At 43.7% G+C, this 23,641-nt stretch overlaps 1 protein-coding gene across 1 annotated transcript; it reads left to right on the top strand.

Moving 5' to 3' along the window:
- The first annotated feature begins 19,094 nt into the window (after positions 1–19,094).
- LOC114922612 (G-protein coupled receptor 4-like) lies at positions 19,095–20,096 on the top strand. The gene has a single exon (XM_029284308.1). The coding sequence runs from the start codon at positions 19,095–19,097 to the stop codon at positions 20,094–20,096; it is 1,002 nt and encodes a 333-aa protein (XP_029140141.1).
- Positions 20,097–23,641: the final 3,545 nt, after the last annotated feature.

Genomic DNA, 23,641 nt, shown 5'->3' on the forward strand with positions numbered 1-23,641 from the left:
GGAGGAGTACCCAATTTCGCTCTCCCGAGATGAAGGGAGAGCTTTTGGGACTCTACTCCTATCCAGGAGTACTCACCTCGACCCCTTCTCCCGGGGCACAAGGTTCCAAGCCGCTGAACAGCTGCTGACCGCTGTTCATGCTGGCTCTGACGCCTTCCCAAGCGGACGGCTCCGAAAAGAGCCGCCATCGGCGCGCCGTGCCACCGGAAGTCCATTATTATTATTATTATTATTATTATTATTATTCTATTCCATTCCATTCAATTCCTGTCCATATTACATATTACCCTACTTGTATCTACTTTTGATGACTGCAATTCAAAGTAGTGATGTGGACCTTTGAAGGCTTGAATGTGTGTCTCCAAGGGATCTGAAGGACTGCCAATATCTTCCAGGCAATTAAGATAATCTTTATAAGAGTTTGATTTAAGAGAGGCGAGAGGAGGATGGATGGATGGACGGACGGACGGACGGACGGACGGACGGACGGACGGACGGACGGACAGACAGACAGACAGACAGACAGACAGATAGATGATAGAGACAGAAAGACAGATAGAGACAAATATAGACAGACAGACAAATGATATATAGATGATAGATAAACAGACAGACAGCTTAAGAGACCCAGCTAAAAACCAGCCGACAGTAAGCTCTAGTGCCATCTTAGGGATGAAGCCAGTTGGATGACTTTAGGTCAGCCGCTCTCTTTCATCCGTAGGAAGGAAGCAATGGCAGACATTTCTGAAATCTTGGCAAAGAAAACTATTGTCCAGGCAATTACCAGCAGTCAACATTGTGTGAAGGAACACAAAAAATAGAGATCGATAGATCGATAGATAGGTAGACAGGCAGGCAGGCAGGCAGGCAACAGACAGACAGATAGACAGACAGATAGACAGATTCCTGCCTCCAGCAGCTGCTCCATCCATCTCGATGATCAGGAAAGCTAAATGGGATCGACCTTGTTGGTACATTTGGGAAGTCCGAGGCTTTGCCTAGATCAGGGCTTTTCAACCAGTGGTACGGGTACCACCTGTGGTACATTGGCACCTGGCAGGTGGTACGCGACCATCCTAGAAAAGTGGGAGGGGGAGGGGAATGAGCTGAACCGGTGGCAGCACCACAGAAGCCTGAGCGAGAGATGGCTGGAGCTGCAGGGCTGTCAGGGCTCAATGGAAGCACCAGGATCAGCGCCAGGCTGCACCTGGAGCTCGGCGCTTCTGCTGAGCCCAGAAGAAGCACCATCACCTAGAAAGCAGCACTTATCCTGGTGCTTCTGCTGAGCCGAGAAGAAGCGCTGATCAGCTGGAATATTGCAGCATCTTCAGGGTCTTGTGATTTACATTCAGATGCTTGGCAACTGATTCATATTTATGACGGTCACAGTGTCCCAGGGTCATGTGAAGTGACCAAAACCTGCTGCAACCACCCAGCAGACGGAGGGGGAATAAAAACCAAACACCCCCAACCCCACCCCCGCTGCCAATCCTCAACAGAAATGCTCACAACAATGAAAACCTCGGACAGGAGGAAGAGCGCTACTGGGTGGGCAGGCAGGTGTCTTGCTTGGCTGTGGCGTGGGGGGCACTTTTTTCAGGGCCATTGTAACTTTGAACAGTCACTAAGCGAACTGTTGTAAGTCGAGGACTACCTGTACTTTATCACATTTTTCCTTTTTTTGGGGGGGGGGTCATCAAGTTTTTGACACTTTGCTAGGTGACTGGTGGTACTCGGATATTGCCATATCCTAAAAGTGGTACAGTGGGTGAGAAGGTTGAAAAGCCCTGGCCTAGAGTCTAGACTAGCAGATCAACAAATGCTTGAGAAGAAAGGAAGGGCAAATCACTTCCTTCCTTCTTGTTCTCGAGAAAATTGCATGGACCTGTCCATAAAGTCAACAGGAGGTCAGTTCAGTTCAAAGGAGACCTGCCTCACATCGATACTAGTGTGGTGCCATATTTCCGCTTCAGAAGCAAAACCATGGTGCTTTGGAATCAGTGGGAAGCTATGAGGTCCCAGGAAAAGGTACACTTGATTCAAAGAGTTGCAGACAGGGAGAATACGTGTGTGCCATTTTCTCCAAAGCACCCAGAAGTGCTTTTTCAAAAGGCAACTGGACTTCCTTTGTTTTTTTTTCTTGAAGATATTTCACTTCTCATCCAGGAAGCTTCTTCAGTTCTTCAGTAATGCAGATGAACTGAAGAAGCTTCTTGGATGAGAAGCAAAATGTCTTCAAGAGAAAAAAAAAAGTCCAGTTGCCTTTTGAAAAAGCAACTTTGGGACAATCATGACCTGGTTGACTAAGACCCTCCATAGATATTTCTCCAAAGTACTTTTTTTTTTTTTTAAAGGCCTTTAAATCCAAATCTCCCCAGAGTCCTGATAGGTAGAGTTAGTCTAGCTACCTGTAACAAATATATACTGCTCAAAAAAATAAAGGGAACATTTTAACATGGAACTGAAGGAGTTTGCGTTCCCTTTATTTTTTTGAGCAGTATATTTCCCTGAAGTTGGCCTTGCTGGAACAACAGAAAAAAAAAAAGAAAAAAAAAGGGGGGGGGAGTCTTAGGATATCTGGAAAATCAACATGAATTTGCAAGGAGCGTAATCTGCAAATACAGATCCTTTCTTGCGCTAACAGACATAATGTCTTCGTAGAGACACGTCCGTATTTGCATGACGAACAAAGGCAGAGTTGAGACGTGACTGTCATGTTTATGACAACCCCGCCCCCATACTTTGAAGTTCTCTCTGGGTCTAGTTAATTAAAGGAGAGTAATCATATTAGCTGGTGAGTCTTTTCTGTTTCTGCTTCAACTGGCAAATTGAGGTCTCTTCTCTTACACGAGAGAAGCCGAAAGAAAATCTGGCTTTCTCATCCCCACAGATTTTCTTCTCTGATAATCAGCTGCCATCTGTCCAGGCAAAGTTAATCCAAGCCTGCACTACCGTTCAAGGGTAGCTATAAGAAAAAGAGACAGATGCTAAACCTAAACTTTCTCCAAAAGGTGGGGGGGAAAAAAACTACAATTTTTAGGGTTCCTGAAAGGGAAACCGAATAACACCAACTAGCAGTCAGAAGACAATGTGAATTTCCTTAATTTCACAACACATCGACAGACTTAACCATAGTTTCGACTGGGAAACTGTGAGCATTCTAGACCAGTGGGGGTGAACCTATGGCACGGGTGCCAGAGGCGGCACACAAAGCCCTCTCTGTGGGCACACGTGCCGTTGCCCCAGCCTTGCCTCCCCTCACAACCCCCTTCTCACCAGCAGCCCCCCTGGAGGAGAGTCGCCCCCGAGCGTGACCCAAATGGAGCAGCGCAGCCAAGGACATGGCAGCCAGGCAGCGTAGACAAGACTCTGCCCTCACGCCCCATCATGCACAGTTGATGCTGCGGGGCGCAGGCAGAGGGCGTGACCACCATGGCGCTGCTGGGCTGCCTGGGCAATCTGCGGCGGCCCTGGAGGCGATGAGTGGCTCTGCAGGCAGGTGGTGTGTGGGCGGGGCAGGGGGTGGAGCAGGGGCAGGGCCAGTTTTTGTACACTCAGTCTCTAAAAGGCTCGCTATCACTGTTCTAGACCAAGCCAGGTTCAAAAATGTTGGAGAATTCCTGGGAACCCAGGACTCAGACAAATCTGCCATCCACAGACACATAGAGATAAATAACATGTACTTACCATTCAAAGGAAACAATCAGCCGAAAAGGAAACAAAAAGAGCCAAACAACTCCTCACCAGCTATCAACACCCAGATGAACAAAAGATTAATACTAGATTAACAATCAAGAAGCAAATAATACTCCAGTCAAGGAACTACCAACTCAGACAAACAGTAAATAACAGCCTAATCAAGAAAAATGCCAGGAACAATCCCACCAACACTGACAGGGCAAGCCACTAGCATATAGGAGGGCAATTCAGAAATAAACCTCCGTTTGAGCATGTGCGAGAAATAGGCAGGGATAGCGACGCCTGTCCTATGGCGCTGTGTGCAGTAGTTCAGTAGACAGTGAGGAGTGGAAAGAGAAGGTTGTGTTGCAGTTGACTCGTCCGCTAGATCAATTGAAAAATGAACCCCACCATAGAAAATCCCTCCAAATGTGAAGTCCGTACAGTCATACGATTCCTGCGTGCGAAAAGATTTTCGGCAGCTGCGATTCATCGCAAACCGTGTAATGTTCAGGGACCAAACGTGATGAGTGAAGGTGTCGTACGTCAATGATGTTGCGTGTTTAAAGATGGATGAACTGACGTGCACGATGAGGCAAGAAGTGGCTGGCTATCTGCAGTCAGCGATGAAATTGACAAAAAGATTCGTGAAGTCCGTCGGTTCACAATATCTGCATTTTCTTTACACTTTCCCCAAATTTCTCGGACTGTTTTGTACAAGATAGTGACAGTAAATTTGGGATAACGCAAGTTCTGTGCTCGCTAGGTACTAAAACTCCTTTCTGAGGAGCACAAAACACACCGAATGGGTTCATGACGCTGTTACAGGATGGCTTCATTCCCAGGCGGGATATTTTTTTTGCAGAAGGAATTTCAAATCTTGTAAGATGTTACGGCAAGTGCCTCAATTTGAATGGCGATTATGTCGAAAAGTAATGTAATGTTGCAGTTTTCTAAGTGCGTAATAAAAGTTCTGTATCTGTCAGAACATTGAACATCTGTCAGTCATTGATAACCAAACGGAGGTTTATTTCCGAATTTCCCTCGTAAAAAGAGAGCAAACCCCAGGTCTTCCTTCTAGCACTGATGATGTTACCTAATTGGGTAACAAAACGTCTGCAAGAAAACAACAAGCTCAAAGGACTCCATAATTCAACCTGAGCTACAAATATTCTCTCCTTGTTGGAAACTAAATACTCACTGTGCAAAACAATCATCTCTCACCAATTTCAACCGGATGGATGTGTGTGTGCTTTCAAATACCTTCAGATATCTTCAAAAATTATTTCTCTTGTTTGATCAAATATTGCTTATGGATAATCTGCGGTGAACTTGCTAAGATCTCTATTGAATTCCATAAATGTTCATTCCTGTTATTTCTCTGGATATACAGGTAGTCCTCAACTTACAACAATTTATTTAGTGACCGTTCAAAGTTACAATGGCATTGGAAAAAGCGACTTGTGACCCTTTTTTCACACTTAACAACCGTGGCAGCATCCCTATGGTCACAAATGGCCTGTATTTATGACTGTTGCAATGTCCTGGGGTCATGTGACTGGCTCAGGAATTCTGGGAGTTGAAGTCCACGAGTCATAAAAGAGCCAAGGTTGCCTACGTCTGGTCTAGAAGATGCTTTTCAAATCTCATTGGACTGGGTTTCAAATGGGAAAAATTGGGCTGAAAATCTTACAGTTGTCCCCTTCGATAGAACAAATATATCATTTCTCTGAACCTGAATTTCTTCACAATATGCAGCCCTGAGCCGCAAAAAAAATTGTCCACTCTTCCTATGTAGCTTGCTTTACAGGTAGACCTCAACCTACATCCACAATTGAGCCCAAATTTTCTGTTGTTAAGTGAGACATTAGTTAGGTGATTTTTGCCCCACTTTATGACCTTTCTTGCCACAGTTGTGAAGTGAATCATTGCAGTTGAGAAGTTAGTAACCTGCTTGTTAAGTGAATCGGGCTTCCCCATTGACTTTGCCTGTGAGAAGGTCACAAAATGGGATCACACGACCTTGGGACATACCAACGGTCGTAAGTATGAACCAATTGCCAAGCATCTGAGTTTTGATCACATGATCATGGGGATGCTGCAAAGGTCGTAACCGTGAAAAACAGTCATAAGTCACTTTTTTCAATACTGTTGTAACTTTGAACGGTCACTAAATGAACTGTGGTAACTCAAGGACTACCTGTATAATGCCCCCAGACATTGCTTGGGTTTTTTTTTTTTTTTTTGCCACATTTGTAAACTCTTAAAAGTGATCCTTTTTTACCGGGCAAATCTAGGATAGAACCAGATGCTTTTCAGTTTTGCATCACTTTCCATCAGGAAAAAATGGTAAAGAGAATAAAACAGTTAACTGTTGTATTATAAATGGTAAATTAACTAAAAAGATTTGCATTTGGGAGGAAAGTTCCTGGCTGGCTCAAGGAAATTTGCATCACTCATGGGCTTTTTGCAAAATTAGCAGAGTGACTCTGTTGTCTCCTGCCCCTCCCAAGAACGTTAGACTTTGTTATTGAAGCAGCTGAAGTCCCATATAATTCGATTCGGCAGAAGGGAGACATCCATAAACAAATAGGCACCGCAAGTGTCTATTTTGGTGGTGGCGAACCTATGGCACGCGTGCCACAAGTGGCACGCAGAGCCCTCTCTGCGGGCACGCGCGCCATCGCCCCAGTCCTAGGCCTTCAGTTGGGTTTTATAAAACCTTTTCGCTTTAGGCCTCCGCCGCCGTGCGCAAAAAAAAAAGGTTCAATCAATTTCAATTTCTTGCGGGGAAAAAAGTTGGAATTGATTGATTGAACTTTTTAGTCCCACCCACTCTGCTGTTACCACCACAGCCACGCCCATCCAATGGGCCACACCCACCTAATGGGCCATGCCCACCCGGCACCCGATGATACATAAGTGGGTTTTGGGTTGCAGTTTGGGCACTCGGTCTCTAAAAGGTTCGCCATCACTGGTCTATTTGCTGAAGGCAAGGCTTTGGGGTGTCCAGGAAAAAAAACATAGAGAACTAGACATACAGTAAAACATAAAGGACTTGGGTTTGGCTAGTCTAAAGAAAAGAAGAAATAGGGGAGACATGATAGCAGTGTTCCAGTATCTGAGGGGCTGCCACAAGGAAGAAGGGGTCACGTTGTTCACCAAAGCACCAGAGGGAAGGACGAGAAACAATGGTTGGAAACCGATCAAGGAGAGATCATTTTTGGTCACCACGATGTAAAAAAGATGTTGAGACTCTAGAAAGAGTACAGAGAAGAGCAACAAAGATGATTAGGGGACTGGAGGCCAAAGCATATAAGGAACGGTTGCTGGAATTGGGTATGTCTAGTTTAATGAAGAGAAGGACGAGGGGGGACATGATAGCAGTATTCTAATATCTCAGGGGCTGCCACAAAGAAGAGGGAGTCAAGCTATTTTCCAAGGTGCCTGAAGGCAGGACAAGAAGCAACGGATGGAAACTAATCAAGGAGAGAAGCAACCTAGAACTAAGGAGAAACTTCCTGACAGTTAGAACAATTAACCAGTGGAACAACCTGCCTCCAGAAGCGGTGAATGCTCCAACACTGGAAGTTTTTAAGAAGAGAGTGGACAGCCATTTGTCTGAAACGGTATAGGGTTTCCTGCCTGAGCAAGGGGTTGGGCTAGATGAACTCCAAGGTCCCTTCCAACTTTATTATTATTATTATTATTATTATTATTATTATTATTATTATTATTATTATTATTATTATTATTATTATTATTATTATTATTATTATTATTATTAGAAGCAACCTGGAATTAAGAAGAAACTTCCTGACAGCGAGGACAATCAACCGGTGGAACAGCTTGTCTCCAGAAATCATGGGTGCTCCATCACTGGAAATTTTTAAGAAGAGACTGGACATTCACCTATCTGAAATGGTATAGGTTCTCCTGCTTGAACAGGGGGCTGGACTAGAAGACCTCCAAGGTCCCTTCCAGCTCTATTCTATTCTATTCTAGATGGAACCATGGTCTCATTTGTTTTAAAGACAATTCCCATGCTTTAATGCTAAAATAATGTTATTGGGAAATAGGTACAGTGTGAAGTGAGAGAGACTACTATTGCTATTACTATTACTACTACTGGTACTACTTCCTCTCTGTCCATGAAACCTATTGGTTTCTCTATTGATGTTGCTTCTCAGAAGCCAGCAATAAATGGCAAATGGCAATAATATGACTGCAGGATGCTGCTATATGGTCAATCAATCAGTCAGTCAGTCAATCAATCAATCAATCAATCAATCAATCAATCAATCAATCAATCAGAATAGAGCTAGAAGGGACCTAGGAGGTCTTCTAGTCCAACTTCCTGCTCAAGCAGAAGAACTTATACCATTTCAGACAAGTGTCTGTCCAGTCTCTTCTTAAAAATTTCCAGTGATGAAGTACCTACAACTTCTAGAGGCAAGCTGTTCCACTGGTTAATTGTCCTCACTGTTGGAAAGTTTCTCCTTAATTCTAGGCTGCTTCTCTCCTTGATTAGTTTCCATCCACTGTTTCTTCTCCTGCCCTCTGGTGCTTTGGGAAATAGGTTGACCCCCTCTTCTTTGTGGTAGCCCTTCAAATACTGGAATACTGCTATCATGTCATCCCTAGTCCTTCTTTTCTCTACACTGGCCATACCCAATTCCTGCAACTGTTTTTGTTTTTTTTTTTGCATGTTTTAGTCTCCAGGCCCTTAATCATCTTAGTTGCTCTTCTTTGCACTTTTTCCCAAAGCCTCAACATCTTTTTTGTAATGTGGTGACCGAAACTGGATGCGGTGTTCCAGGTGTGGCCTTGCTAAGGCTTTATAAAGCAATACTAATAGTTCACGTAATTTTGATTTTATGCCTGTTTATACAAGCAAGGATTGTATTAGCTTTTTTGGCTGCTGCCCCACACTGCAGGCTTATGTTTAAGTGTTCGTCCACTAGGACTCCGAGGTCCCTCTCACAGTTACACAAATCACAATATTGTAATGGTGAGCCAGTTGCCAAAGGTACAAATCATGATCCCAAGACTAGGGGATGCTGCACTAGCCGCAACTATGAGGAACGGTCATAAGCCCACTCACACAGTACCATCATTGTGAACTTTGAACTCACTCATTCACTGAATGAACGGTTGCTGAACGAGGACTGCCTGCAGTTCTTTTTCCCACCACTAGGGGAGAGAGAAAGAAAACAGAACCAGGGAAATCCACCAATCACCTTCCTTAACTCCTCCCACAATGGAACTGCAAGGACAGCATCACTTGTCAGCCATATTGTCCGTAGGACTTTCCCATCAGCAAAGCACAGATTGGCTGGCTCATCTTTCTGCCTGCTGAAGGATTGTTGGGTTGAAAATTGAACAGAATCTGTGGAAATGCAACTGAAAATGAATCTATAACATTGCCCAACACAACCACATCTGCTTTTTTGCACAGTCTCACAGATGGACCTGATTAGACTGTGTTATTTCTCTGTATTATATTTGTGTATGGGGGGGGCATATGTATAATTTTTTGTCATGTTTATGTAGGGTACATAAACATGACAAAGGTTACCCTTTGAATGCTGAATGCAATGAAATTTCATTTTAAAGTCTGCTGATTAGTATACATTTAAAGGGACAATATTTATTCTATTCTATTCTTTATTATAGAGTAGAGAGTGTTGTATAACTGAGACAGGCAAAAACACATTTTGCACAGATAGTAGTTACAACCACAACTGAGCCCAAAATTTCTGTTGCTAAGTGAGTTTTGCTCCATTTAACGACCTACTTTGCCACAGTTGTTAGGTGTATCGCTGCAGTTGTTAAGTTAGCAACACAGTTGTTAATTGAATCTGGCGTCCCCCTTGACTTTGTTTGTCAGAAGGTCTCAAAATGGGATCACATGACCCCGGGACACTGCGACCGTCATAAATACGAGCCAGTTGCCAAGCAAAAATTAAGTTCAAAAATTGTAAAAGAGTGTATAGATACTCCTCGATTTACAACAGTTCATTTAGTGACCATTCCAAGTTACAACATCACTGAATTAGGACTCATTTTCATACTTACAACCTTTTCAGCATCCCCAAGATCACGTGATCAAAATTCAGATGATTGGCAACTGGTTCCTATTTATGACGGTCGCAGTGTCCCGGGGTCATGTGATCCCATTTTGAGACCTTCTGACAAATAAAGTCAACGGGGAAGTTAAGATTCAAGTAACAACCGTGTTGCTAACTTAACAGCTGCAGTGATTCACTTAACAACTGTAGTAAGAAAGTTCGTAAGAGGAGACAAAGTTCACTTAGCAAATGTTTCCCTTAGCGACATAAATGTTGGGCTCGTTATGTTTATAGGTCGAGGATTAGCTGTATTATTACTGTCATCTCCTTGCCTGTTAGTATCTGTCGATAACATACATGGAGATACATCTAAATTCAGAAAATCAGCACATCGAACATACTGTACATATTTGATTACCGGACAGATAAATCAATAAAAACCAGTCAGTTGAGTGAACAGGGCTCATACTGTGGATTTATAGTGAGCCCAAGGCCAACCGTTAGTCTCTATCCTAAATTCTTAAAACAAGTCAATTTTGTAGAAATAACTGAAATTCTGAAAGAAAGTTAGATTTCCTCTATTGCTGTGGTTCTCAATCTTTTTCTTTGCCACGGACCCCCTTTAAATACGTTTGTGGCCACGGACCATGGCCACGGACCCCCCAAGACCCCCCCAACTCAAGATTTAAATCACAACATTTCTTCAAGTCTTTGTGGACCCCCTGCGACGACCACAGGTTGAAAGCCTCTCCTCTATTGGCTCATCTGAAACAGTCCTTCAATATATTGAGATAAAACATTCATTGGCTCACCTCCCATTTCCACGCAGACCCACAGGAGAAGGGAAGAGCTTGTTCCCTATCCAATCTCTTGGGATGTCAGCTGATTCATCTTCTTGCTCTTTTTCCTCCTTCCTTTTGCTAGGTCTTCACAGGGGTTTGTCCTTTTGCTTTCTCAGACTCACCCCTCTCCGGTACTTCCTGGAACGAATGAGAAAATCCATCAGTAATCCAGCCTCCTTTAAGCTCCTTAACGCATGAAGAAGGCAAGTTAACTTGGGGACTGAAAGGATCGGTTGCCAGAGGACTCTGGACAATGTCACATTGATGGACTCTTTACTGTGGGAAGTCAGACCCCCTCCCGAAAAAGAAATATTTTGGGAATATTAAAAGGCAGAATATTATTATTATTATTATTATTATTATTATTATTATTATTATTATTATTATTATTATTATTATTATTATTATTAAGTTAGAAGGGACCTTGGATGTCATCTAGTCCAACCCCCTGCTCAGGCAGGAAACCCTATACCATTTCAGACAAATGGCTGTCCAGTTTCTTCTTAAAAACTTCCAGTGTTGGAGCATTCACCGCTTCTGGAGGCAGGTGGTTCCACTGGTTAATTGTTCTAACTGTCAGGAAGTTTCTCCTTAGTTCTAGATTGCTTCTCTCCTTGATTAGTTTCCATCCATTGCTTCTTGTCCTGCCTTCAGGCGCTTTGGAAAATAGCTTGACTCCCTCTTCTTTGTGGCAGCCCCTGAGATACTGGAACACTGCTATCATGTCCCCCCTCGTCCTTCTCTTCATTAAACTAGACATACCCAATTCCAGCAGCCATTCCTTATATGCTTTAGCCTCCAGTCCCCTGATCATCTTTGTTGCTCTTCTCTGTACTCTTTCTAGAGTCTCAACATCTTTTTTACATCGTGGTGACCAAAACTGGATGCAGTATTCCAAGTGTGGCCTTGCCAAGGCATTGTAAAGTGGTACAAAGGATCTTAAAGGCAGCACCCCCACCCCCCCCCAAGTCTCTCTGCCCCAAACAGAAACCAGGTCTGCAGAAATGCAGATGTGATAATCTTGTCAGAAAGATTGGAGCCAGGAAACTTGGATTAGAAAGATAAAGATCCTTAGAATCAACAATCCCTCACACCAAAAAAATCCAACACTCATCAGCCACACCCCCTGGGAAGCAGGATATGACCTTTCGGACATAATAGGATTAACCCACAACCATCAGAAAACCAGAAAGGCACACTCAGACTCAGGTCAAAGTTCATGCCACAGGAACAACTCCAAACAAAAGCCCAAGAAGGTATAAAAACCCACCACTCCCTACTACATGTGTTCAGCTTTCCCAGAGCCACATTGCTTTCTGGCTCTCCTCTTCAATAAACTGCAACCTTCTTTCTAAAGCAGTCTCCATTTTGTTTATTCCCAGCTTGGACTGGACCCTGATGGAGATTTTTCTTTCAACACTATCTTATGTTACTTATGAGACTTAAACGGACTTTCCTCCCTTTGAAGGAATACACGTGATGTATTAGTACTACTATATAATGCCTTAGTAAGACCACACTTAGAATATGGCATCCAGTTTTGGTCGCCACGATGTAAAAAAGGTGTCGAGACTCTAGAAAGAGTGCAGAGAAGAGCAACAAAGATGATTAGGGGACTGGAAGCGAAAACATATGTAGAATGGATGCAGGAATTGGGTATGTCTAGTTTAATGAAAAGAAGGACGGGGGGTGAGATGTTCCAATATTTGAGGGGCTGCCACAAAGAAGAGGGGGTCAGCCTATTCTCCAAAGCACCCGAAGCCAAGACAAGAAACAATGGATGGAAACTAATCAAGGAGAGGAAGCAGTCTAGAATTAAGGAGAAACTTCCCAACAGTGAGGACAATTAACCAGTGGAATGGCTTGCCTTCAGAAGTTGCTCCATCACTGGAGACTTTTAAGAAGAGACTGGACAGCCACTTGTCTGGAATGATACAGGGTTTCCTGCTTGTGCAGGGAGTTGGACTAGAAGACCTCCAAGATCCCTTCCAACTCTGTTATTCTGTTCTGTTCCTTTGCACCTCATGCTAGCCTGAACCCACAACCTCTTTTTTCTGTTGTGTCGTCATGATGTGGCCTTCCTCTGATCCCCAGACCATATCTGAGGCAGCCTTATGTTGTCCTTCCTTAAGCAGAAGTTCAACCTTGCTTTTGCTGTGGATAAAATTTAATTCTTCTACAACCTTTTGGTCAGTGTGGCAATCAGGTGGCATCTAATGTGTGGTGTCAATCCATACCTATTGACCACTTGAGGTTGATATGCACATGCCTTCTCCTCATCTCCAGCTCCTGGACGCCGTCCTCCATTGCTGGTGAGTCTGGTACTTTCAAACCAGATCTCCTTTCTGCCTACCAGGTTTTTAAGTTTAACCCTGGCTTGGAGATTTGGATCAGCCCAAGAGCAGATGGAAGCAGGATGGGGAAACTGGGTGGAGTCTACTCTCTCTATAGCAGAGAGAGAAAGAGATGTCGAGGGAGACTTCCATCTATCCATTACTTCTTGTTCTGCCTTCAGGTGCTTTGGAGAATAGCTTGGTTCCCTCTTCTTTATGGCAACCCCTGAGATATTGGAACACGGCTATCATGTCCCCCCTCGTCCTTCTCTTCGTTAAACTAGACATACCCAATTCCAGCAACCGTCCCTCATGTGTTTTAGCCTCCAGTCCCCTAATCAATTCCAGCAGACCTTGTAGGTCATCTAGTCCAATCGCCCACCCAAGCAGGAGACCCTATATCAGTGGTGGCGAACCTATGGCACGGGTGCCAGAGGCGGCACTGAGAGCCCTCTCTGTGGGCACGCGTGCCGTCGCCCCAGTCCTAGGCCTTCAGATGGGTTTTATAAAACCTTTTCACTTTAGGCCACTGCCGCCATGTGCAAAAAAAAAGAGGTTCCAATCAGTCAATTTCAACTTCTTGCGGGAAAAAAAAACATCTCGCAAAGTTGGAATTGCTTGATTGAACTTTTTAGTCCCACCCAGTCTGCCGTTACCACCGCAGCCACGCCCACCCAATGGGCTACACCCACCCGGCACCCGACAATACATAAGTGGGTTTTGGGTTGCAGTTTGGGCACTCGGTCTCTAAAAGGTTCGCCATCACTGCCCTATACCCTTTCTGACATATGGCAGTCCAGTCTCTTCTTGAAAGCCTCCAATGATTAAGATCTCACAACTTCTAGTGGCAAGCTGTTCCATTGGTTGATTGTTCTCACTGTCAGAAAAATTCTCCTTATTTCTAGGTTGAATCGCTCCTTGATCAGCTTCCATCCGTTATTCCTTGTCTGGCCCTCAGGTGCTTTGGAATATAGGTTGACCCCCTCCTCTCTGCGACAGCCGCTCAAATATTGGAACACTGCTATCATGTCACCCCTGGTCCTTCTCTTCACTAGACTAGCCATGCCCAGTTCCTGTAACCATTCTTCATATGTTTTAGCCTCCGGGCACCTAATCATCTTTGTTGCTATTATAAAGTGGAATTAACACTTCGCGTGATCTTGATTCTATCCCTCTGTTAATGCAGCCTGTGTTGGCTTTTTTGGCAGCTGCAGCACACTTGCTGGCTCAATTTTAAGTGATTGTCCACTAGGACCCTTTCACAATTACTATTATTGAGCCAGGTACCACCTAGACCAGACATGTCAAACACAAGACCGGATGAGGCCCGCGAAGTGGTTTCATGTGGCCCACGAAGCCATCCTGGAAACAGTGAGGGAACGGCCCCTGCTGCCTTGGCCCTGGACCAGGCCAACTGGGAGCCAATGTGGTGGCCATCTTGGCACTTGCCCCGGTCCCACCCCCTTCTGCAAGAGACCCTCAGATCTGTCCCACTCCTGCCCAGGCCCCTATAGGCACCTTTGATGCGAATGATGTAGAACTGGCCACACCCACCCAGTAGTCCACACCCACTCCATCCACACCCACCCAGTAGGCTGCACCCACTCTGGCCACATCCACCCGCCCTCCCCTAGGGCAACAGCAATGCTGATGCGTCCCTCAGTGAAATTGAATTTGACACCCCTGACCTAGACCAGGGCTTTTCAACCAGTGGTATGGGTACCACCTGTGGTACATTGGCACCTGGCAGGTGGTATGCGACCATCCTAGAAAAGTGGTAGCGGGGGAGGGGAATGAGCTGAACCGGTGGCAGCACCGCACAAGCCTGAGTGAGAGATGGCTGGAGCTGCAGGGCTGTCAGGGCTCAGCGGAAGCGCCAGGATCAGTGCTTCTTTGGGGCTGTCAGGGCTCAGCGGAAGTGCCAGAATCAGTGCCAGGGTCCAGCTGGAGCTCAGTGCTGATCCTGGTGCTTCTGCTGAGCCCAGAAGAAGCGCCAATCAGCTGGAATGTTGCAGCATCTCCAGGGTCTTGTGATTTACATTCAGATGCTTGGCAACTGATTCATATTTGTGACGGTCAGAGTGTCCCAGGGTCATGTGAAGTGACCAAAACCTGCTGCAACCACCCAGCAGACGGGGGAATAAAAACCAAACACCCCCCCACCCCACCCCCGCTGCCAATCCTCAACAGAAATGCTCACAATGAAAACCTCGGATAGGAGGAAGAGCGCCGCCGGGCGGGCAGGCAGGTGTCTTGCTCGGCTGTGGCTTGTGGGGCACTTTTTTCAGTGCCATTGTAACTTCGAACAGTCACTAAGCGAACTGTTGTAAGTCGAGGACTATCTGTACTTTATCACTTTTTTCCTTTTTTTTTTTTTGGGTCAAGTTTTTGGCACCTTGCTAGGCGACTGGTGGTACTCGGATATTGCCATCTCCTAAAAGTGGTACAATGGGTGAAAAGGTTGAAAAGCCCTGACCTAGACTATACCTGTGCATTTGGTTTTTGGGAGGCCTTCCTTAGGTCGTTGTTTTGGCCTCTTGTAAGTTGTGGTCAGGTGTGTAGAAGGTTCTCATAGATCTCCTGCATCATAATTGGACTGATTTTTGGTACATTGGAAAATGCATCCGGCTGGACTTCACTCCTACGTGGTTTCATGGGTGGAATGTAACCCTCCGCCATGCAAAACCCATTTGCAACAAGCCATGCTAGGCAAAACAGCCAGAGGTTCTCCCTGCAAGGATCAGAAAACAGATGCATCATTTTATGAACACAAACAAACCTGACCACTTCTATAAAGCTTTGTGGTTAATTTACAAGGTCTGGAACTACTGGTCGTCCTCTGCACGCTATCTGCATGTACACATCACAAATCAGTACGGGTGAAGAGCCACAGAAGGAGGATGTGACTCAGTAGAGATGAAGACAACCAGAGTGAGCAGGTGGAAAATTATTTTGGGGGGGAACAGCAAAAGCTGGGTGAGTGCCTAATTTGTATTTATTGATATATGGTTGTTTTTAAAAAAAAAAAAACTAACAGAAAAAAAATAAAAGCAATTCAGATTGACTCTGCAGCCCATTTTTCTCTTTCTCTCTCAAACTGTGGAATAAAACCTGACTCGGCTTCAAAGCCAACAGGGAGGCTGCCAAGTGTGTCCTGTGGTGAAAATAGCTAGGAGTCATAATTTGCTGGGACTGTTTCTCAGAACGTATTTTTTTTTTCTTTTATAGCCTTAGAAAGAACAGTAGAAAGGAATCCCTGCCTTTGTTAGGCTTGCAGTTTGACACCTTGTTTACAAGAGTGCAAGTCTGTCTGTCTGTCTGTCTGTCTGTCTGTCTGTCTGTCTGTCTGTCTGTCTATCTATCTATCTATCTATCTCCCTCTCTCTCTCAGACACACATCTCTCTCGCTCTCTCCCTCCTTCCCTCCCTCCCTCCCTACCTACCTACCTATACCTACCTACCTATCTATCTCCCTATCTCCTTATCTCTCTGTCTCTGTTTCTCTGTCTGTTTCCCTCCCTCTCTCTCTCCCTCTCTCCCTACCTACCTACCTATCTCCCTATCTTCTTATCTCTGTTTCTCTGTCTCTGTTTCCCTCCCTCTCTCCCTCTCTCCCTCTCTCCCTACCTATCATCTATCTATCTATCTATCTATCTATCTATCTATCTATCTATCTATCTATCTATCTATCTATCTATCTATCTATCTATCTATCTATCTATCTATCTATCTCCCTATCTCCTTATCTCTCTGTCTCTGTTTCCCTGTCTCCGTTTCCCTCCCTCTCTCTCTCTCTCTCTCTCTCCCTCCCTCCCTCCCTATCTCCCTATCTCCTTATCTCTCTGTCTCTGTCTCTGTTTCCCTCCCTCTCTCTCCCTCCCTCCCTCCCTATCTATCTCCCTATCTCCTTGTCTGTTTCTCTGTCTCTGTTTCCCTCCCTCTCTCTCTCTCCCTACCTACCTACCTATCTCCCTATCTCTTTGTCTCTGTTTCTCTGTCTGTTTCCCTCCCTCTCTCTCTCTCTCTCTCTCCCTCTCCCTCTCTCCCTCTTTCTCTCCCTCTCTCCCTACCTCTCTCTCTCTCTCTCTCTCTCTCTCTCTCTCTCTCTCTGTTTCTGTCTGTCTGTCTGTCTGTCTCTCTCTTCTTCTCTCTCTCATCCATTTATCTATTTTTTCTGAACCCCCTTCTTCCTCAAGGAGATTTCCCCCAAATCTTCTATTGCTTAATGATTTTGATCACACAGAATCCTGAACCACAATTTATGTCAGCCGCAGGTGTTGAGCAAACCAGAACTGCCTGGTTCACAGATCGGGCAACAAAACCTTGTTCCCATGCTTTGGAGGCAAAGAAGTTCAAATATGGTTTCATGTCATGTGCAGAGCTTTTAGCCAATCCTTGCATTTAATGTTTAGCTCCTGAAATTATGGGGGGAAGTCCTTTAGTTTTTCTGCATTAGAAAAAAAAAATCTATTAAGGCTGGACGTTTTACCACAAGAACTGTAGACCTGAAGTGAAACCGCCAAACATTCTGAATTAAGTAAATAAGGGAACTTAATTTACTTTCCTAACTACATCTCTCAGCATCAATGAACCTTGCTGAGATGCTGTAAAGTCAACTCTGTCCTCCTAAATGTTATCTGCACAAGGATGGCTGGGTGATACCTAGAAGCTGCATTCTTTGGAACTGAAATAAAACTTTCATACTTGGAAAGAGAAGCAGAAAAGCTGAAATGTGCCAGTTATTATAAGGACAAAAAAAAATCTTACTGCTTGGCTTTCAATTTGCAGTTGAGATACACTTTATTCTGATCTTAATGCAAAGATTTGTCGTTTTCAATAGGATAGCAAGAAAAAGAAGCATATTGGTTGGCTCCCAGGTTTGGATATTTTTTTTAGCCATAAGACCGTAAATAATGACAAAAAAGAGGTTGTAAAATAACCTGTTTAATCCCTGGGGAAGGGAAGAAAAAAACTGAAATCAAAAAATAAACCAATAACATATAGCTCTAACAAGGCTTGTTCTAGGCAACTGTGCAGCATAATTTTGCATAATATGTCAGAATTACACCTGGATGGATGGATGGATCAATAGATAGATAGATAGATAGATAGATAGATAGATAGATAGATAGATAGATAGATAGATAGATAGATAGATNTAGATAGATGATAGATAGATAGATAGATAGATAGATAGATAGATAGATAGATAGATAGATAGATAGATAGATAGATGAGAAGAGAGAGAGAGAAGGCTGGGAGATAGATGGATGGATGGGTGGATGGGTTGATGGGTGGATTGATAGTAGATAGATAGATAGATAGATAGATAGATAGATAGATAGATAGATAGATAGATAGATAGATAGATAGATAGATAGGAAAGAGAGAGAGAGAGAGAAGGCTGGGAGATAGATGGATGAATGGATGATAGATAGATAGATAGATAGATAGATAGATAGATAGATAGATAGATAGATAGATAGATAGGTAGGTAGGTAGGTAGGTAGGTAGGTAGGTAGTTAGATAGATAGATAGATAGATAGATAAATAGATAGATAGATAGATAGATAGATAGATGATAGATAGATAGATAGATAGATAGATAGATAGATAGATAGATAGATGAGAAAGAGAGAGAGAGAAGGCTGGGAAATGGATGGATGGATGAGTGGATGGGTAGATAGATAGATAGATAGATAGATAGATAGATAGACAGATAGATGAGAAAGAAACACAGAGAGAAGGCTGAGAGAGATGGATGGTTATTGAGTGAAGAGAGGGGAGAGAGAGAGAGAGAGAGAGAGAGAGAGAGAGAGAGAGAGAGAGAGAGAGAGAGAGAGAGAGAGAGAGAGAGAACGGTGTCACAATATTTCTACTTAGCCCTAAGGCTGCTGCATTTGACTATTCACAAACCAAGGAAAATCTCAATTGACTTTCATTTTTTTCCTTTTTCCTGGTTTCTTTGTGATAATTAAAAGGCGGTTTGGATCAGAAGACCAAACTGAGGCAAAGTTAACGGACGTGTTGACTGCAGAACTACGGTATCCCAAGCGTTCTGCAGACAAGCCTGAAGTTCAACACAATCCAACTGATGCAGGTAGCCTTTGCGATGGTGTCGAGAAGGTGATGCGAGCAAGTCTTTGTAGAAAACCTCTCTGTTTTCTACCATGAATAATAGCAGCAGCAACGAGTGCCTTTTTATCCCTCTGAATGCCACCAAGACTTTTAAAATCCCCGTGTATTCCATAATACTGGTATTCGGCCTGCCTCTGAATATCTTGGCCTTTTGGGCTTTGATCTACCAATTAAAGAAATCCGTGGTCCTTTCTGTTTATATTATGAACCTTGTGGTGGCTCACCTCTTGCAGATTTTAACCCTGCCTTTCTGGATGGACTATAGCCTCAACAATCACCGCTGGAGCTTGGGAAAAGCAGCGTGTCTCTTCATCGGCGTGGCTTTCCGTACAAATTTCTACGCCAAAAACAGTTTTCTGTGTCTCATCGCCATGGAGAGGTATCTCGGCCTTGCGCACCCACTCCGGTTTCACCAGGCGCAGACCATTCCAGGCGCTGTGAAGATTAGCATCCTGGTTTGGCTGGTGCTCTTGACTCTTTGCACCATTGGGATTGGGTTGCAGATGCGTACGTTTGAACCAGGGAAGGCCTGTGTGGACAGCTTCATCCTGAATTATCCTTATGCAAAGTTTCGGGTCAGCATCGTGGGTTTTTCTTTCATTATCCCGCTCTTTCTCATGGCTTTTTTCCACATCAGCGTCCTCTTCAAGCTCAGGCAGGTGGTATCTCTGGAGAAGAGAGTCAAAACGCAGATCTCTGGGTTCATCTCTCTCCTCATTATGACCTTCTTCCTCCTCTTCACTCCTTACCAGATAATTTCATGCTATAGATACCTGTTGGAAGTCATGACGCCTTCCACCGCCATCTGTGACTCTCTGAGAGAGATCTTCGTTTACGAGCACGCAACGTTGTGCGTTTCTCTGTTGGACAACATCTTGGATCCCCTGTTTTATAACCTCCTTCTCAAAGATATTCAAACGGATTTCAGAAAGTGCCTGCGTTCCAGGACCGGAAGGAAAGGCGTCTCATTGGAAGCAAGAATCTCTTCCACGTTTAAGCATTCTGAAAACACCAGGCCGCTTCCAGATCTTTAATCTTATCTATGGAAAAATCTAATCACTTAGCCTATTTGTATGGGGTGGGGTGGGGGTAGGGAATTGGAATGCTGCTTTGATTTCTGACTCTCTGTGAAAGGAATGCCTCTTGGGTTGAAGACCGAAATGTAGCTATCTAAACAAAAATAAGTACCTCTAAATCAAACATTTGTATCATTGCATCAAAATAAGGATGCTGTTTATTGTTGTTGTTGTTGTTGTTGTTCAATATATTCATATGAATCAGAATAACAATTGGAAAGGACTTTGGAGGTCCTTCTAGAGTGGAGTGGAGTGGAGTGGAGTGGAGTGGAGTGGAATGGAATGGAATAGAATAGAATAGAATAGAATAGAATAGAATAGAATAGAATAGAATAGAATAGAATAGAATCTGGAAGGGACCTTAGAGATCTTCTAGGCCCATGGTGGCAAACCTATGGCACGCGTGCCACAGGTGGACGCAGAGCTCTCTCTGTGGGCACGTGCGCCGTCGCCCAAGTTGTAGGCCTTCAGCTGGGTTTTATAAAACCTTTTTGCTTTAGGCTTCCGCCGCCGTGTGCAAAAAAAAAAAGGTTCAATCAATCAGTTTCAACTTCTTGCGGGGGAAAAAAAGATCTCGCAAAGTTGGAATTGATTGATTGAACTTTTTAGTCCCACCCAGTCTGCCGTTACCAACACAGCCACGCCCACCCAATGGGCCACGCCCACCCAATGGGCCACAGCCACCCAATGGGCCACAGCCACCCAATGGGCCACAGCCACCTGGCACCCGACGATACATAAGTGGGTTTGGGGTTGCAGTTTGGGCACCCGGTCTCTAAAAGGTTCGCCATCACTGTTCTAGGCCAACACCTTGCTCAAGCAGGAAGCCCAATTCCATTTCAGACAAATGGTTCTCCCATCTCTTCTTAAAAAGAGATTCAGACACCTTCTTTTCCCAGGTTTCATGGGAATCCAAGCTGGGAATGCAATAAAACACACCTAATGATCAATGGAGGTCAAAGAAAATATATTTATTTGGCTAGCAGCCATGATGGACTGCTTCTCTGTTGCCTTTCTTATTGCTTTTTAATTTAAAGATTTAGCCAATCATTACCAATAGAATGGAACGTGTTGGTTTATTATGATAGTTATGAATATGAATATTTTCCTCCTGTGCAATCCTTCCTTCCTTCCATATTCAGTTAAAACAGAGCTTCCTCATCTACACCTAAGCACAGTGGTTGTATAAATGAGCATTTTACCTTTCCTATATACATATGCTTTCCTATACACAAGATACATGGCTTCCTTTACATAGGTTTTGCTACGTGATATGCTCATTTATTTATAATACAGAAACCAGCCTTTCCCTTTTTTTAAAATAGCCTTATTGCTGCCTATGCAATCTTTCATCACACTTTCATTTACATTTATTGAAAAATATATAAGGAAAATATGCTGACAGTGCTATAGGTAGCTATAAACACCCCAAAGTCTCTGCACTTTGTGAACGGAATAATGGATAGAGCTGGTCGTTGGCCTCATCCAGCAGAATTCAGATTATTTTATATTATTTTCCTTTGGGATACATATTCCAGAATTTGCAAACTCACAGTGGTTGTGCATGAGGCTAAGAGGGGTTGTAAAAGTGGGCAGCCAATGTAGAATCAGAATTATTAGAGTTAGAGTTAGAGTTAGAATTAGAGTTAGAGTTAGAGTTAGAATTAGAATTCTTTATTGGCCAAGAAATAGACGAAGTAGATGAAGGCTATGCTGGCTGAAGAATTCTGAGAGTTGAAGTCCACCTATCTTCAAGTTGCCAAGACTGAGAAACACTGTGTTAGAATAATAAATTGTGTATGTGTGTACATGGCTTTATTTCTGTCTTTAATAGAGACCAATTTTGCCAGATTACATCTGGGACTCTTCCGCTGTGTAAGTCAGTTCCTGGATTGGAGTCAAATGACTGGACAGCGGAAATTTACAGCTGATCCTGTGTGAAACCTGAAACAAGGATGTGCAAAATATTTGGACCTCAAAAACTCCCAAGTTCAAAATTGCCACTTCGAGTGTCCCGAACATGCAACACAACCCAGGTGCTTTGAGAATTTCTTTTTGAGGTCAGAAGAAAATTTAGTTCTAAGACTGAAACCAAACTTAGCAGTTTCATATCTTCTGACTGTTCCGAGCCCTGATGCCGGGCTGCTTTTATGTGGGTAGATGTAGACTCACTTCAGTGAATGCCTTTGTGTCTTGATGCAACGTTAAAAAGTTATCACTGTAATTAAGAAGCATCAGAAGCCTTTCTCCACAAACTGACTGCAAATTATAGAAAAACCTGTATATCATTTTTTCTGGGCTCACAAAGATAAAAAAGATGTGCAGATTTTAAAAAAATATATTAAGGAAACTACCTAGAGGAAATATATGGATTGAAAAAGAGTTTAGTTGCTTTCTTGGCTCTGTAATCTGTTGGCTCAGTGACCCAAAGGGATTATGTATTTAAGGAAGTTGGAAAGAGTTCCTTTAAATCCCTAGTCTGGGACAATAGGTATAGCTCAATACTGCCCCCTAAAGCCCTGATCAATTAACTCCATACAAAGAGATATAAATAAAGGAAAATCAGTTTTTGTGTTCGTCTCAAATCTTCCCTATAACTAGGATGTACAGGTGTGAGAGTTGGACACTAAAAATGGCTGATCGAAGAATTGATGCCTTTGAACTGTGTTGCTGGCGTAAATTATTGCACATACAATGGACAGCCAGATTTGGGGCTCAATTGTGGTCATAAGTCAAGGACTACCTGTATTAGCATCCATAACTCTGGCACCCTTGTCTGGTCTATCTTGAAGAAATGACAACTGATTGAGCAGTTAAAAACAAAAAGCCATAACTATTCTGGCTCTTAAATTGTTAAACCATGATTGATTATTACAGTGTCCAATGTTGTGAACATCCAACCATATGGTATAATGCACTAAACCATGATTTAATCTTCATAGTAGTGGAATGTGGTGGTTCACAAGGTTAGAAAGCCAGGCTGACGATCAGCAGGCTCCCATTTGAGACCCTTCTGCATAGGGCGGGGTGAGTTCCTGTCACACGCTCCAGATCCTACTGACCCAACAGCTTAAAAGTGAGCGACCACACGTAGATAACTGGGTACCACTTCACGGGGACACAAAAGGAGCCCCCAAATGGACGTCCCCCAGGTAATGTCACCGGCAAATCCTATCTATGCAGTCAGTATCTGCATATTTGTTTATCCTGTTTGTGCAACTCATCATCGTCATTTTAGCCACGGTCTATCCACTGCAGGATGAAGGCCTCTTCTGCATGTTTCCAACCAATATGGTCCTCAGCTTTCTTTTGCCAATTGGGCCTGCAAAGCATGCTGGTGTCGTCGACCCATCTTGTTTTAGGTCTCTTTCATGGACGCTTTTTTATTAGGTGGGATCCATTCTATGACTGCCTTGGTCCACTTGCCATCCGTTCTTCTTGCTATGTGACCAGCCCATTTCCATTTCAATTCTTTTACTCTCTTATTTATTTATTTATTTATT

This window comes from Protobothrops mucrosquamatus, unplaced genomic scaffold (genome assembly GCF_001527695.2).
Source record: "Protobothrops mucrosquamatus isolate PMUCROS unplaced genomic scaffold, P.Mucros_1.0 scaffold_7, whole genome shotgun sequence".
In the NCBI taxonomy this organism is placed as follows: Eukaryota; Metazoa; Chordata; class Lepidosauria; order Squamata; family Viperidae; genus Protobothrops; species Protobothrops mucrosquamatus.

Bases quoted from the DNA above. Each gene is read 5' to 3' on its own strand.
- LOC114922612 (XM_029284308.1), top strand. From the start codon at position 19,095: ATGAATAATAGCAGCAGCAACGAGTGCCTTTTTATCCCTCTGAATGCC.